This window comes from Typopeltis vanoorti, chromosome 25 (assembly GCF_054136105.1).
Source record: "Typopeltis vanoorti isolate ZY-2024b chromosome 25, IOZ_Tvanoo_1.0, whole genome shotgun sequence".
In the NCBI taxonomy this organism is placed as follows: domain Eukaryota; kingdom Metazoa; phylum Arthropoda; class Arachnida; order Uropygi; family Thelyphonidae; genus Typopeltis; species Typopeltis vanoorti.
This window is the reverse complement of record NC_143573.1, coordinates 23398285-23416487: the sequence shown is the minus strand read 5'-3', so window position 1 is coordinate 23416487 and position 18203 is coordinate 23398285. Positions and strand designations below refer to the sequence as shown.

Here is an 18203-nt window from a genome sequence, read left to right as displayed (position 1 = left end):
GTAGGTCCGTTGGGTCATTAGGTTATCATCCTAAGCAAGTAAAAACTTGCTTAGGATGATAACCTTTTTCTGCAATAATTTTTTTTTCTGCTGAGAACAATGCAGCAGATTCTCCCGTAATATTTATGTTTTTTAGATTAAACCTAGTTTTGAATCTATGCAACCAGCTCTTGCTTGCTGTAAATGACTTTTCTTCCTCTTCTGTTTCGTCTTGCGGTCGCATGTCTTAACATAGGATCAATGCTTTTTGCTGTAATGTGTTACTGTCAATAGGAATCCTTTTTCTTGTCATGTCTTCCACCCACAAATTCAAAGCTTTCTCTACCTTGAGTAACTTCTTATCACGCACTGTACACATAACTTTTGTAGATTTGGGCGCAATGGAAAGACGCATGAATTTTTTTCTTTGTTCTTCAAAACTTCACGTATCGAAGATTCGTTTTTATTATAGATCTTGGCAACGGTTGCAATTGACTTTTTTTTTCTACTTCAATCATATTTGATTTTTATTGATTCTTCACTAATACTGAGCACGTCTCTTCGGTTTTGAAGCCATTTTTCACAATTTATTTGCTTGAATTTAAACGCAATTTCTAATTGCAATGGCAGACAATTGACTGCTTTCTTCGACAATTCGAGTAAAACTAAACATTAACAAATATGCACGTTTAAGTCCAAGTGCCTAGCAAAACAAACGTGTTTCGACAAGTTTTCAGCCTGCACACATGCACGTTTCAACCCGGCTCAGCACTCGACCTTTTCGGTCGCTTTTTTTAATAAAACTTCACAGATGAACCAAATGTTTCAAATGAACGTGTAATAGACATTAAGTATTTCATAACAAAGAATAATAGAATTTGTCTCGTTTCTTTTTCTTTAGTTTCTTGCCACTGCTGGATTATAGGCTTCTCATGTGCAAACTTTGTTTACACTTCAAAATCAAGAATATATTTACTAAAATGTTGGATTTAATATCCACTTGATTTTTATAAATCAAGAATATAATTACTTGGCATCTTTAATTTATAGTATAAGCAAGTGGAAAAACTTCCAACATCTATCTCTAATTCGGAGTATTTCAGTAATAAGGTGTGACACCTTTTGTTCTTTTGTATGGAAATATAACTTCTGCATTACTTCAACCTTGGTATCACTTCTAGATCTGGCTCCCACTGATGAGACTTTGGTAAAGATTAAAAATGCTAATTCTGCTGTATTTTCAAATTTATTTTGCATCTTTATTAAAAAATGTGTCTGAATATCTGAAATGTTTTACTTTGTTATCCATTCAGGATGCAGTTGATGCATTCAATGTTTCTGCATATTTTAATTGTCTTTGTCTTTCTAATGCTGATTTTCATACCAAATTTATTAAAGCAGTTATTCAATTTGGTCAGGGAATCCTGCACACTTTTTCTAGATTTATTTAGGAGTATAACATCACCTGTATGAAATAAAGAGCTGAGACCAACATCTCCAATCCTGATATCAGGTTTAATACCACTTTCCTTCATGTGGTCCAAATAGATTACAACAATGGACTCAATTCTAACCGCTGATTTACAACTCAAATAGAGACTGTAGTACTTGATATGTCCCATTTACACCATATAACTGGCGTTTGAATAGCTTTCATCTTGTCATATGCCTTTTCCAGATCTACAAAACTTAAATACAGATCCTTGTTAGCTCCTAAATACAGATTTTTCTTAGCCATTTCTCAAGAATACTTGCATAAATTTTACTCACTAGACAAATTCCTTTGTAATTTTTACATTTTATATATGGGTACTATGAACGCTTTACTCCAATTATCTGGAATTCGACTCTCACCAGGCCTTCTGAATTACAATGTAGCCACTGCAACAACTTTTATACAATAGCTCTATATTTTAGCATTTTTGGTCGAATATCATCTAATCCAGCTGCCTTTTCACATTTCAGTTTGTGATGGCTTTTTCTATTTCGAGTACAAATATATATTCCAGATGGCATTCCTGTTGATTGTTTTCTACCACCATGCTGTCATTGCTTGTTTCATTGTTTCATTTAACAATGTTTCAAATTAATTTCTCCATATATTTTTCCTATTTAAAAGCAACACTCTCAAATTAAAAAAAAATGAAACTACAGGGTTTAAATTCTTGAGTCTGCTTGTCCAGGAACTGTGGCATATCAAAGGATAAAATCGATTTTTAAGGAGAGGAAATTAGAGTGGTTCATGGCATTAGGGGAATGATAGAGACAGCAAATGATTTTGACTGAGTAGGGAAGGGAGACTTTCAATCAAAGGAGGTCACAGTTGGCAATTCTAGGATGGCTGCTTTCTCTCTCATGTCAGAGCAGATATATGTGCTGCCATTGCATTGAAAGGAGTTTGTGGGTGTAGTTTGGAAAATTAAGATGAATAATGCTAGGGCAAGGGGAAATTTGAGTTTCTGTTGTTTTAAGGATACTTGCGACATAAGACTGAATGATATAATCACGTAATCACAAGAAAGATATTTATTTAACCAAATATTTCGGTCTGGAAATAGCAGACCATCGTCGGTGTTATTACAAGAACAGTTTAAAAAATATACAAGCTAGAATACTAACAATAGATCGTTGAAATTAGAACATGCCGCGTGATGTTATATCACCAAGTATGAAACGAAATATTTTGAAGTAGAAACATGATTGAATTTGCTATTAAAAAAAAAAAAAAAAATGTCTCATCAAAAGAGCCAAAACTAATTGTTCTACTTTTGATTATCTACAGAAAGAACTTTCTACTATCCAGCAACACATGAAACTCAATGGCTTTTCTGAAAAAAGTATTCAACGTCTTCTTACATCTTATAATCCTCCACAAAACAACAAAGATTCAATACGTCGAGTACCTATTCCTTATATCTCCGGTATTTCAGAACCTATCGCAAGAATTCTGAAGAAATATGATTTAACAGCTACGTATTCTCCTATTAACAAATTGTCTTCTCATTTTCCTTCTCCTAAAGACAAACGCTCAACTTTATCTCTTCCTGGAGTTTATCAAATTCCTTGCAACTGTGATCTCTCTTACTTTGGACAGACTGGACGTTCTCTTGAAAAAAGAATCCAAGAACATCAATCATCCATTCTTCACAATAAACCTGAAAAGTCTGGTTTGGCTCAACACGGGATTGAAACTGACCACAGCATCCTTTGGTCCAAAACGCGCCTCTTACATAGATCCCGTTATAGGTTCGAACGTTTGTTCAAGGAAAGCGTGGAGGCCTTGCTCCATCATCCCAACCTGAATCGTAATGACTGCATATCTATATCAAAAATCTGGGAAAGCCTAATCAAGATTACTCATTAATAATTTTTTTTTTTTTTTTTTTTTTTTTTTTTTTTTTAAATAGCAAATTCAATCATGTTTCTACTTCAAAATATTTCGTTTCATACTTGGTGATATAACATCACGCGGCATGTTCTAATTTCAACGATCTATTGTTAGTATTCTAGCTTGTATATTTTTTAAACTGTTCTTGTAATACCACCGACGATGGTCTGCTATTTCCAGACCGAAATATTTGGTTAAATAAATATCTTTCTTGTGATTACGTGATTATATCATTCAAATTTGAGTTTCTTCCTCCTTCCCCCCCAAAAAAGTGAGGTTTGGTAGACGGTTGTGGACACTATTAATTTTGAAGATAGTGGATATCAGCCGCATGTTTCTTATGTGGGACTAGCGTACTGGTCTCCATGTTGCTACTAGTGGCATCACTTGATGCTTGCACTAATTTGTAGTTGATCCCCATTATGGTGTTTTTCTTCGAGTGGTAGATATCCTTACTTACAAAAAGAAGGCACAGCCATGGGCTTGCCATTATCCCCCCCCTCCCCCCATGGCTAACTTTTAAATGGAACATTTTGAGCAACTTGCCTTTAAAACCCAAAGTCTGGCTTAGATACGTTGACGATGTTTTCGCGATCTGGTCCCATGGCTGCCAGACATTAGACACATTCCTTAGCCACCTAAACAAACAACACAAATGCATGTGTTTCTGGATGCACGTCTGGATACACTTGTCACATATCTTCCCTCTGGCAATCTGTCCTTCACTGTTTACCGGAAACTGACACATACGGGACAATATATACACACACAAACTCCTACCACTACCACCCAACACAAAAACTAGGTGTCATCAACATACTAAAAAACAGGATACAAACGATCTGTTCCAAAGAACAGGCACTAAAAGACGAATTTAAAATTATCTTTAATACAGATACAACCAAAACACTATTAACAAAATTCTCTACAAAACCATAAAAAAAAACAAAGACAAACCAGACTATAAAACCATTCCCTGCATTAAAGGAACATCAAACAAAATAAAAGGAGTACTATGAAAATACAACCTCAAAGCCACCTTTAAACCTCCTGCAAAATTAAAAAGCTTACTCAACTCATCCAAAGGCCCACTCCCTCCACTAGCCCACCCTGGAGTATACCGGATTTATTGTACTTGCAACATACCATATATAGGAGAAACAGAATGCACAATTCCTATCAGACAAAAAGAACATAAACGACACATTAAATATAATAATTATGGTGAAGCTGACCTTTCTGATCATGCCCTGAATTCCTTACACAGAATTGACTGGAAAAGCACTAGCTGTCTACATTGCACTAAAACATGGTATGAACGAAAATTCAAGGAAGCATGTGAGATTATTATCAACCACCCCAATCTGAACAATAATGATGGTCTAAAAATCCCAAACGTATGGAAGGTATATATTTGACCCACGGAACATTCCTCACCAAGAACAACTATAAACAGGACTGTAGAAAATCCAGTATCTTAAAAGCAAAAATAAGAATTGTAATACTAAAAATAGGACATCATTGTTTCTGAAAAAATGTTTATTGTCATCGTAAATAGAATTTAGCTTGATGTAATAATTTTTTTTTTTTTCACTAGAGGTCATGCCAGTAGAATAATGTGATCAAATCATTGTTTCTTTAGCTTACAGTTAATAATATAACCCAGCTTGTCTTGTATAGTGATGCATGCTCCAGATGATGATCTTGATGCGAAGATCGAAACCTCGGGATAATAAAAAAGTTTTTTTTTAACATGGTTGTAAATTTCATAAATTTTTAAAATGAATGCTGATCACCGTGTAACTAAAAGAAAGGGTCATTTAGCAATGTTTCAAATTAATTACTTTGTATCATTTTTCCTTTTTAAAAGCAACATTCTCAAACAGGGACACATTTATACTTTTTGAAGCCCTAGGCACAACATCATAATGAGGCTCCAAAAGAACAAGTCTTTTTTTTTTTTAGTTTATCGAAAATAAAAGTCGACATTTCCATAATAACTCATTTCAATAAACTAAAAATAACACAACATTGGTATACATATATTTGCATTTAAAAAAAAAAAAAAAAAAATATATATATATATATATATATATATATATATATATATATAAATAAATCAGTTCAAATTTAAATTAAAAAAAAATAACTAAAAGTTTTTTTTCTGGCTTTGGTGTTAGCAAATATATCTAAAATGATATCATAATTAATCGAGTCTATTACATCTGATTCGATGCATAATAATGACAGGTAACTTGTTTTATTTTGGTGCAAGTTTCTTCTTAAATTTTTTATTCATTTCAACACTGAAAATGAGCGTTCAGCACTTGCATTTGAAATAGGCATCCTCAAAAATATTGTTAGAATTGTTTCTACGTTCAGAAAAGTAGACGTTAACTCATCGTTTATAAATTTGTACATATTTTAATTGAAAATTTTTCTTCCTTTATCATTATTAAAAATTGCTTAACTTCTCCAATAATTTTTTTTTGAATCAATATCAGCCCCATAAGATTGTAAAATTTTGTTTTTATGTATTTTGTATATGTATTAGCTAAAATCAAATCTATATTGGGATCTTGTAGAGATTTACTAGTAGCGTTTATTCGTTATAAAACTTTATCCCACACAACTGTTAAAATTGCTGTTTCTGAATTGTCAAAATGATCAGCCAATGATCTCTAATTTAGAAATAGATTTTTCATGAGGAGAAATCGATACTTCAGGTAATTGTTTATATCCACGGTATCAAAGCAATTGAGTGTCAGCTCTTGTGGACCACCTCGTTTCACTTAATCTTTTAACTGTTAGTTTTTTTTTTCCCTAAATGTTTAAGGAGTATGCTCCATCTTCTTGAAGACGAAAAGTAATTATATACGTTTTGAATAAAACAAAAATACTGCACTGCTTCAGAACAAGAATCCGCAGCATAGTTGTCAATTCAATTTTAATGGATCAAAACTTCATCCGCATTCTACTTTTTATCATGCAATAACCCCGTTCACCGTTAATCCCTGAAATCTAAAATCGGCGTTAATCGGTTAATGCCGATTTTAGAGCCGTTAACCAATTAACTGTGGTGGAACAACCTTTGACACTACGTGTACTGTGTTACTTGGAATTTCCTTTTACGATCCTATGATATTTGATTTTTTTTTTCCTTGCACAATGATTGTGTCTTCCCAAAAATAAAAATGAATTTCACAAGTGCGAAAATAATCATTCCTGAAATGACCAGAGATCAGTCTTTGCAATGAATCTATTTAGTAATAGTAAATTTGCTGCCTTTTATTCTTCAAATCAGTGTAACGGAACAAGACAACTTTATGTTCTTTCACTTTACTGACAATATAGAATAATATTTTTTGCGAATTTTCAAATGTTTGTTTTATTTAAAATATTGTGTCAAATATGATATTTTGCTTTCTTTCCTTGCAAAATACTGTTATATGGATCATAACATTTCAATCTTAGGAACGATTTTTTTTTTTTTTTTTTTTGTGAACAACAAATGATGTTAAACTGCATTACTCGGGGTTTCTGATTGTAAGTATTTCTAATATCAAAAATTTATATCCAATGGTATTTTATCAGACTTTGTCTTTTGCTTAAAACTGCAACAGATTTTTTATTATTATTTTTTTTTTAAGGATCTGCATTACTATAATATCCAATGTAACCACTGTAGATATGCTGAAAGTATATAACATGAAGGATATCCTATATGAAATAATTCAAAATTTGTCATTTTGAAGATTTTCTACTGCATCTACCTCCCTTCTCCTCTCCTGGAAATCAATTACATAACTAATTTAAATTTCTACTGCTTTGAAAGCTTTCAGTCAAATTCTGTTAGTTCGGTTTACCGTTTTGACAAAAAAATAAAATAAAGCAATAATACTGTTGCGCCGTTGAAGCTTCTAATTCTGTACTATTTCTTTGCAATCTGAAATCAGTTGTTTTCAGCGGTCTACTGAAATTTCAGTAGTGTTATTTTTGTTTATTTTTTTAATTCTAAATATTACTACATCTTCGACATACTCTATAATAATTCTCTTAGCTGGAGGAAAAGCTAGTTATTCTGCACTATAGCTAGGCCCTAGCTATAGTGCAGAATACATCAAGAATGTCTTGTTTTGTTTTCCATTGTTGATTACAGACATCTTAACACAAAAATACTGACATATCTTTTACAGGCTGATACAACAGTTATACCAAAATGATTTCTTAATTTCTAGTGATCAGTTTCATTATCGAAAAATGATAAATAATTTGATACAATTATCTTGGGGGAAAAAAAGATTTGAATTCTTTAAAAGAAAAGGTGCGTATGTATTACATAATCATTTTTTTTGGGGGGGGGGGGGGTTATAAACCTACACCTTTCTGCTTGAGTAACAGTCCGTAAGTTAACGAAAATTATTGAGAAAGTGAGAAAAGAACATGTCCAGTAGTCGCACTAAAAAGTCCCTAACAATAGCTGAATACACAATTTTATTTTATTATATTTTTCATCTTTCTGATTGCTTTTGTACGATGAAACTGTTTTTAAACATTAATTTCTCCAATATTACATAACTTAATGATTTATACTTATCAGAAAAAAATATATATACAAAATTTGCTAATTTATAATAATCACAATTTAATTTCTGTATCGGAATATTAAAAGTTCTCTGGTACAATTACTTTGGAAAAATAACGAATTCAAACAAATTAAGTGCACGTGTGGTGATAATTTTGGGAGGGGGGGGGGGGAGTTAGCCATTAAAGGCAAATTAATTCTGTTATAAAAATTTTGGAAATAACATTTCAATTTGACGCATGCACACGTTTCGAAAGATAAGCTGTAGGGAAAATATCGCTACTTCAAAACTGCTGCATAATATCGAAATTAACCGAAAATTGACTTCATAACTGCAGTTTATTTCGATTTGTATTGAGTGATTAGGGGAAAAAGAAAGAAAGTTGAAATGCAAAAACCTACAGATTATGTTATAAAACTTAATGTTACATGATATGATTCAAGACTTGCGTATGATTCTCTATAAAGCAAAATTCAAAAGTGGAGGCTGTATTCATTTTTAGATTCGGATTTTCATGAATTTATAAAATAATTTTCTTCAATCAAGTTCTGGGAGAATTTTAAAATGTATTGGCGATTAAAATAATTAGCAAAAAAATTGATAGTGACATTGATCTTCCAAAGCGATACAATATGAAGTGAAGAAAGTATGAAAGGATTTATTTTGTGCTGGCATTAAAAACTAATTATATGATAAAAACAAGCAGCAAAAAATGAATATAACTCAAACATATTTAGTCTGATATAACAGATTCTGGTTACCCAGTAAACCGCAAGCAACTGCATTTCTTGCTGTAGGCAACTGAACTTAGCTACTACCTACACCAGGTAATCTAGTTAAGTGTTCTTTTCAGTGTGAAGGATTATTGCCCCTTCTAATGGTAGTGAAACTGCACTTCTTATCCATGTTCCTTCAACAGGTGGACAGAATATTATCCAAGTTGCTGGACATGTAGATAGACGTCCAGCAGAGAAATGGTACACTTACATGAATTTTATGGAATACAGGAGTTCGTTAGTTTCATATTCTAAGAAAAGAACAATGTATTTCAATTGGAACCGGGAGGCCTCACAAATTTTTCAGCAGCCTCTAGTTTTTATATTATGAATTTAATATTTAAAAATAAGTATTATTTTGCAACTATAACTATGCTTTATTTTATTGTTCTTTGTGAGGAGTAAGGTTTTAAAATGTGGCCCCCAACTTGCACACCTAATGGTAAATGTGGCCCTGCTCTCAAATTTTAAAAAAAAAAATAAACTACAGGGTTTAAATTCTTGAGTTCTGCTTGTCCTCGAGCAAGTCATATACCATTGATGCAATTAGATCACAGTTTATTGGCAGGAGTGCATCCTCTGCTGTTTAATAAGGATGCAAATTAAACCTGTAGTAAATTATAGGTGTGGAAACAAAGGAAAAAAAAAAGCAAATTCTCATAAAGTGGGGTTATTTGCTCAATAGCAAATAGTTCACATGTAAAAGTGAATGAGGTATGTTTATTGCTAAAGTAAAGGATATGTTTAATAAGGATGCAAATTAAACCTGTAGTAAATTATAGGTGTGGAAACAAAGGGAAAAAAAAAGCAAATTCTCATAAAGTGGGGTTATTTGCTCAATAGCAAATAGTTCACATGTAAAAGTGAATGAGGTATGTTTATTGCTAAAGTAAAGGATATACATACCCTACTTTCACACACACTCAAAATTTACATGCCCAATATTTCCCAGAATTTTAATGATGTCCCAATAAGTCAATGCATGTCATACCAATTACTTTTTATTAAATAAAAAAAATCCTATTTTGTTCATTCTGCATGTACTTGCCAGTTGGTAGAGCCCTGCACATAACTGCATTATCCAAGGATAGGCAATCATTTAAATTTAAGTTAGGGCATTGAAATAAGGCCTCAACACCTTCTTTGAATAGGTGTTTGAATTTATTGCAACATCTGTATAGAAGGCGAGTCCTGGACCAAAGAATGTTGTGCCAATCCAGACTTATCGGATTTGTTGTGAAGAGTGTACGATTGATGTTCTTGTATTCTTTTTTTCTATAGAGCATCCAGTTTGTCCAAAGTACGACAGATTGCAGTTACACGGAACTTAAATCGAAATGATTGCCTATCCTTGTCAAAAATATGAGAAAGCTTAATCCAGATAACACTAAGTTATCAATTGACACCTAATTTTACATTAGTCTGTTATCTTTAATTGAATTTATAAACTAAAATTGTTAATTCATACCTATAATTTATTCATCACTCTGATGAAATTTACCTCTCTTGTTGCTTAGCAATGTAACATCATGCAGCTTGTTCTACTTTTGAATGATCAAGCCACTGATGATAGTCTATTAATTTCAGACTGAAATATTTGGCAAATATTAAAATATTCTTGTGCTAACATGTTAATAATTCTTATTGGTAAAATAATCAGATGAACACATGACAGAAGAGTAATTCTTAAAGATGATTCATTAAGAAAAGTAAAGCATTCTAATGATGGTTCATCAGATGCATCATATGTGGAAAATCTAGGTAGGGGTGAAGGAAAATACACTTTGTTCAACTTATTCTACAGTTTTTCTTTTCCATGAATTTTTCTGTTGGGGTTGCATCATCTGTCTATCGACCTTACTAAATATCCATATCCTTCTGCCAATTTTTTAGGGGATTTTTTTCCCCTCTTCTGGAACTTTGTACTATTCTACATCTTCATTATCAAACTACAATCGGTCGAATTTTGTGAATGTATGAACTATTTTCAGCACCACCTTCATGACACCTAATGGTGTCGTGAAGAAGGTGCTGAAGTTCAATGCATCCATAGGTTGCACTGAACTTGTCCATCGCAAGTCAAGAAATGACTCAGACTCAAGTAATCCTTATCATCAAATTCCTGACATGTACCCTCAAGGGGTGTACAGGATATGATAGTACTTCATGAAAAATTTATCATTACTAACTTCCTATCTACAATTTTCCTCCAAATCAGTCTGTTACTTGTCAAGATTCCAACATCATTATCAGTTATATTTCTATAGTCTAAGGCACTTCGTCTTCCTCTGGGTCGTTTTCCTGCCAACCTGGCAGAGAAAACTTGTTTTGCTAATCTTTCCTCACCCATTCTGTTCAAGTAACCATACCACCTTAGATTAGCTCTGTTAATGCATTCCAGGATGCTGACAATGTCGAGTTCTTTCCTAATCTCATTTTTAATATGATATTCCCATTGATGCCATCTGTTCACGCTTCTAATCTCTCTCATATCTGTGGTCAAGTGTTTACTTCTGACCCAACTCTCAGATGCATAAGTTAAAACTGGTTTGAACACTGTCTTGTATACAGCTAATTTAGACTAATTTCTCTCTTATACCATATGAATTTATTCAATTGACTTCCTACAATACCACCTTTGTTGATACTGTTGTCTATTTCCATATTTAATTTACCATCTTCACTAAAAATCATGCCTAAGTAGCTGAAATATTTTACTTGTTCCACAGATTCTCCATTCAAAACACAGTTGACATTTTCAATGATTCTGCCTATTTTCATTGTCTGTCTTTTTATTGCTGACCTTCATACCATATCTATTACATCAGTTATTCAATTTAGTCAGATAATCTTGCAGAGTTTATTTAGAAGTATAACATCATCTGCATAAAGCAAAGAGAATACATCAAATTCCTACCATGTACCCACAAGGGGTGTACAGGATATGATAGTACTACATGAAAAAAATTACATCATTACTAACTTCCTATCTACAATTTTCCTCCAAATCAGTCTGTTACTTGTCAAGACTCCAATATTATCAGATCTTATATTTCTATCGTCTAAGGCACTTTGTACCGTATCAATCCACCTACATCTTGGTCTTCCTCTGGGTCGTTTTGCTGCCAACCTGGCAGAGAACACTTGTTTTGCTAATCTTTCTTCGCCCATTCTGTTTAAGTGACCATACCACCTGAGATTAGCTCTGCTAACACATTCCTGGATGCTGACTATGTCACGTTCTTTCCTAATATCCTCGTTTTTAATATGATATTGCCATTTGTTCACACCTCTCAATCTTTCTCAGGACTCTCATATCTATGGTCTCTAGTCTTTGGTCAAGTGTTTTACTTCTGACCCAACTCTCAGATCCATAAGTTAAAACTGGTTTGAACACTGTCTTGTATACAGCTAATTTAGTGTTCCAACTAATTTCTCTCTTATTCTATTTCTTATTCCAAGAGAATACATAAACATCTCCAATTCTGATATCATGTTTAATACCACTTTCCTTCATAATGTGATCCATATAGATAATAACAGAGGGGATAATGTACATCCTTGTCTCATACCAGATTAACTTTAAACCATCTTCCTGTACTTCCTTGAATTCTAACTGCTGACTTACAACTCAAATAAAGACTAAGTATTGCTTGATATAATGCCCCATTGACACCGTATAACTATAGTGTATTGCCTTTTCCAGATCGACAAAACTTAAATACAGATCTTTGTTATATTCCAATGATTTCTTCACTATTTGTCATCAAGTGAAGATCTGATCCTGACAGCCTCTATTTGGCTTGAATCCAGTTTGTTCTTCAAGCTTTTCTTCCACAATTCTTCTCAACCATACTGGCATCTTGCCCGGAACACTCAGTAGGGAAATATCTCTGTGTAATTCTCACATTCAGTTTTATTTCCCTTTTTATGTGTGTACTATGAGAGCTCTACTCCAATCATCAGGAATTCATCCCTCTGAAATATGCAGTGCAGCCACTATAAGACTTTTATACCACCATATTCAGCATTTCTGGTCGAATATCTACTCCTGGTGCCTTTCCACATTTCAAGCCTTTGATGGCTTTTTCTACTTCAAGTACATGTATGATTGTTTTTTTTTACCACTGCTTGTTTCATTTATGAATTTTTCGAAGTAATTACTTCAAGGATATCTTTTTCTACCGTTTTCATGTCATCTTTATCATCTCTAACTCTTTTTACAGCATTCTTTCCTCCATTTCTAAGCTTCTTCAATAACCTCCAGAATATCTTACCACCTGCTTGACATTTATTTTCTATGTTCTTGCTAAAGTCCTCCCATGACTTTTGTTTAGCTAGTTTTACAGTGTTTAGCTTTTTTAAATTTGTCTCTGCATTCTCTAAGAGCACAAGCTGACTTATTTGCCAGGAACTTTTGATATGCTTTCTTCTTTAACTTCCTGAGTCCACAATGGAGTTCTGATTTTTCTATCCTTGCAGACAACCTCATCACATGTGTCTCTGGATCAATCAGGATTTTCTTCAAGGTTTGGTTCCTGTTCTGTTTCATTTTTTCTTCAATCTTTTTAACCTGTATTTTAGTCTACAGTTCACATCTGAGAGCTTAACTTTTATTCGCTTTAAAACTTTCTTACATGTCATTCTTTTCAGTATGAAATTCAATTTTATACTGCTCAAGACTAAATAGTGATCGCTTCCAATTTCAAATCTTCTGGTATCCTGCACCAGGGAGAAAACATTGCTATCAACAATCATCATCATCATCAAATTCCTGCCATGTACCCTCAAGGGGTGTACAGGATATGACTACTACATGAAAAAATTACATCATTACTAACTTCCTATCTACAATTTTCCTCCAAATCAGTCTGTTACTTGTCAAGACTCCAACATTATCAGATCTTATATTTCTATCATCTAAGGCACTTTGTACCGTATCAATCCACCTATATCTTGGTCTTCCTCTGGGTCGTTTTCCTGCCAACCTGGCAGAGAACACTTGTTTTGCTAATCTTTCCTCTCCCATTCTATTTAAGTGACCATACCATCTGAGATTAGCTCTGCTAACGCATTCCTGGATGCTGACAATGTCAAGTTCTTTCCTAATATCCTCATTTTTAATATGATATTGCCATTGATGCCATCTGTTCACGCCTCTCACGCCTAATCTTTCTCAGGACTCTCATATCTGCGGTCTCTAGTCTTTGGTCAAGTGTTTTACTTCTGACCCAGCTCTCAGATCCATAAGTTAAAATTGGTTTGAACACAGTTTTGTATACAGCTAATTTAGTGTTCCGACTAATTTCTTTCTTATTCCATATGAATTTATTCAATTGACTTCCCACGATACCAGCTTTGCTGATTCTGTTGTCTATTTCTATATTTAGTTTACCATCTTCAGTAAAAATTGTGCCTAAGTAGCTAAAATATTTTACTTGTTCCACAGGTTCTCCATTCACAACACAGTTGACATTTTCAATGATTCTGCCTATTTTCATTGTCTTTGTCTTTTTATTGCTGACCTTCATACCATATCTATTACAACAGCTATTCAATTTAGTCAGAGAATCTTGCAGACTTGTAGCGGATTTATTTAGAAGTATAACATCATCCGCATAAAGCAAAGAGCTGACATTAACATCTCCAATTTTGATATCAGGTTTAATACCACATTCCTTCATAATGTGATCCATATAGATAATGAATAACAGAGGGGATAATGTACATCCTTGTCTGACACCAGATTTAACATTAAACCATCTTCCTGTACTTCCTTCAATTCTAACTGCTGACTCACAACTCAAATACAGACTAAGTATTGCTTGATATAATGCCCCATTGACACCATATAACTGCAGCGTATTGAATAGCTTCTCTCTTGGCACCTTGTCATATGCCTTTTCCAAATCAACAAAACTTAAATACAGATCTTTGTTATATTCCCATGCTTTCTCGACTATTTGTCGTAAAGTGAAGATCTGATCCTGACAGCCTCTATTTGGCCTGAATCCAGCTTGTTCTTCACCAAGCTTTTCTTCCACAATTCTTCTCAACCGTTTCTCAAGTATACTTGCATAGATCTTGCCAGGAACACTCAGTAGGGAAATACCTCTGTAATTCTCACATTCAGTTTTATTTCCCTTTTTATATATGGGTACTATGAGAGCTCTACTCCAATCATCAGGAATTCGTCCCTCTGTCCAGGCTTTCTGAACTATGCAGTGCAGCCACTGTAAGACTCTTATACCACCATACTTCAGCATTTCTGGTCGAATATCATCTACTCCTGCTGCCTTTCCACATTTCAAGCCTTTGATGGCTTTTTCTACTTCAAGTATGGATATGCATTCCTGACTGCATGCCTGGTCAGTGTTTTTTATCACTGTGCTGTCATCACTGCTTGTTTCATTTAGCAGTTTTTCAAAGTAATTACTCCATACTTCAAGGATATCTTTTTCTCCTGTTTTCATTTCACCTTTATCATCTCTAATTCCTTTTACAGCACTCTTTCCTCCATTCCTAAGCTTCTTCAACAACCTCCAGAATATTTTGCCACCTTCTTGATATTTATTTTCTATATTCTTGCCAAAGTCCTCCCATGACTTTTGTTTAGCTAGTTTTACACACTGTTTAGCTTTCTTACATTTGTCTCTGTATTCTGTAAGAGTAAAAGCTGACTTATTTGCCAGGAACTTTTGATATGCTTTCTTCTTTTCCTTCACTGCCTCTTTAACTTCCTGTGTCCACCAGGGAGTTCTGATTTTTTTATCTTTGCACACAACCTCACCACATGCCTCTCTGGCAGACTCAATCAATGTTTCCTTCAGAGTTTGCCACTGAATCTCCAAGGTTTGATTCCTGTTCTCAAACTCTTTCATTTTCTTTTCAATAATATTTCTGTATTTTAGTCTACAGTTTACATCTGAGAGCTGCTCAACTTTTATTCGCTTTAAAACTTTCTTACATGTTATTCTTTTCAATATGAAATTCAATTTTATCCTGCTCAAGACTAAATAGTGATCACTTCCAATTTCAAATCCTCTGTACACTCTGGTGTCCTGCACCAGGGAGAAAACATCACTATCAACAATAACATAGTCAATGAGACTTTTCTTATTCCTAGCCTCTTCTCTCCATGTGAATTTGTGCACATTTTTATGTTGGAACATGGTGTTAGTAATAACCAGTCCATGTCCTGAGCAGAAATCCAACAGATATTTGCCATTATTATTAGCTTTGCTCTTTTCTCCAAATTTTCCCAAAATATTTTTGTATGTCTCACAATCATTTCCTACTCTACTATTTAGATCCCCAACAAGGACCAACTTTTCCTTTTTCATTGTGTCAGTTGCTTTTTCTAAAGCCTCAAAAAATTCCTCCACTTCTACCTTAGTAGAGCCTTCTGTGGGACCATAGGCACAAATAAGTCTCATTGTCCAGTTCCCCATTCTCATATTTGCCCACATTACTCTACTTGAGACTGACTGCCATTCAAGAAGATTAGCCTCGTATTTTGTGTTGAATACTATGGCTATCAACAATAACATAGTTAATGAGATTTTTCTTATTCCTTGCCTCTTCTCTCCATGTGAATTTGTGCACATTCTTATGTTGGAACATGGTGTTAGTAATAACCAGTCCATGTCCTGAGCAGAAATCCAACAGGTATTTGCCATTATTTAGCTTTGCTATTTTCTCCAAATTTTCCCAAAATATTTTTGTATGTCTGACAATCACTTTCTACTCTGCTATTTAGATCCCCAACAAGGATCATTTTTTTTTTTTATTGTGTCAGTAGCTTTCTCTAGAGCCTCAAAAAATTCCTCCACTTCTACCTTAGTAGAACCTTCTGTGGGACCATAGGCACGAATAAGTCTCATTGTCCAGTTCCCCATTCTCATATTTGTCCACATCACTCTACTTGACACTGCCTGCCATTCAAGGTGAGCCTTGTGTTTTGTGTCGAATACTATGACTACTCCTTTTCCTTGATTGTCATTGCCTGAATATAACATTTTGTATTTATTGCTCAGAAAGATCGCCAGTTTTTGTCTTTTTTGTTTCAGTCACCGCTATTATGTCGTTTTGGTACTTAGCTAATTCCTCAGTTAGCTCCATTTCTTTGCCATTCAGGCTTCTTATGTTGATAGTACCGATCTTTAACTCTGGTGATGTTGAGTTGGGGTATGCTTTCAGGTTTGTTCCAGTAGCTGACTTTTTGCCCTGGTTCCCTGGCGAAAACAGCGGGGACCTTGTTCGAGGTCCCAGCCAGCATGAGATTATGTCATGTAGTACCATCATTTTGTTTATCAGTTTAAGCCAATAAGAATAAAATTTGGTCGGCTAAATTCCAAATTGTCAGCCCATCCTTGCTCGTTCAGTATCCAGGTACATACCCAACAGGGTGCACCACGAGAAGATGGGGATTGGATATTAGGTCAGAAGCCCTGGTAGGTTCTCTGCATTCCTTTGTGGAGATCTCATCTGTTATACAGCTTTGACCCTTAAGCAATCCTTGAAAATGTAAAATATATGAATGTCACCCTAACTTATATTAAATTTTATTTTAGTGAAGCCATGAAGTATAATATAACCAAATCATGTCTTTTCACTCAGTGTTGAAAGATACAGTAACTTCAATTATATTATAGCAGGGATTCTCAACCTAGCATACCACTTGTGGAGAGAAAAAAAAAAAAAAAAAAAAAAAAAAAAAAATTGCTTACTGGTACATCTAATATCTTGAATTAAATATAGTGGTACGCTACTGGAAAAAGTTGAGAACCTCTGAATTATAGCATTCAGACAGGAACTCATATTAAAGAGGCTGTCACAAAGTAACATTTGTCCCCTCCAGTCATCTTAATTATATATGTATGAACGTAGTTAATACTAATGGAAATACATCTGTAGTTTTTTTTTTCTTTTTACAGTACTCACTCTATATGGATGGCAGAGGACATTATGAATTTAAGACAATAGATCAAGATACAGAAGCATATGGATCTTGATGAAAGTTTTGGGTGTTTGTAAATTCTCCAGAATAAATCTGTTTTAAAAAGGATTAAAAATAAGTAATGGGAACAGTTTGATTATGCAATTTTTAAATGCTTAAGCTCCACTTGAATGGATTAATTTGGTGTCTTAACTATAGAAATATATATATATATATAGAAATAAAGTACTGAGGATCACATAGAAGAAAACATTTCACATAATACATAAGTATGTAGGAATTCATTGCCCGGCTTTATTTTACAAATGCAAAAATAAAAAAAGTTTAAGAAATAAGAGTTCTATCTTCTTTTAAAAAAAAAAAAAAGTATACAATAGATGGTATATATCCACATTTAGGTTGAATTTTAAACAAAGAATACTTTTAACATCCCACACACAAAAAAATGGCACATTTGTGTGTTAGAGAAAGCAAACCCCTTGGAATCTAGGTGGGGAGGCAAACTTTCAAAAAGC

General features: G+C 33.8%; 1 protein-coding gene across 1 annotated transcript in view; it reads left to right on the top strand.

Moving 5' to 3' along the window:
- Nucleotides 1-17994, top strand: part of Abcd3 (ATP binding cassette subfamily D member Pmp70) — a 602827-nt gene extending 584833 nt beyond the window's left edge. The window contains exon 26 of the mRNA XM_090414763.1: nucleotides 17666-17994. Within this exon, the coding sequence (XP_090270889.1) occupies nucleotides 17666-17743 (78 nt within the window). The 3' untranslated portion in view covers nucleotides 17744-17994. The remainder of the gene's footprint in view (nucleotides 1-17665) is intronic.
- The last annotated feature ends 209 nt before the right edge of the window (nucleotides 17995-18203 follow it).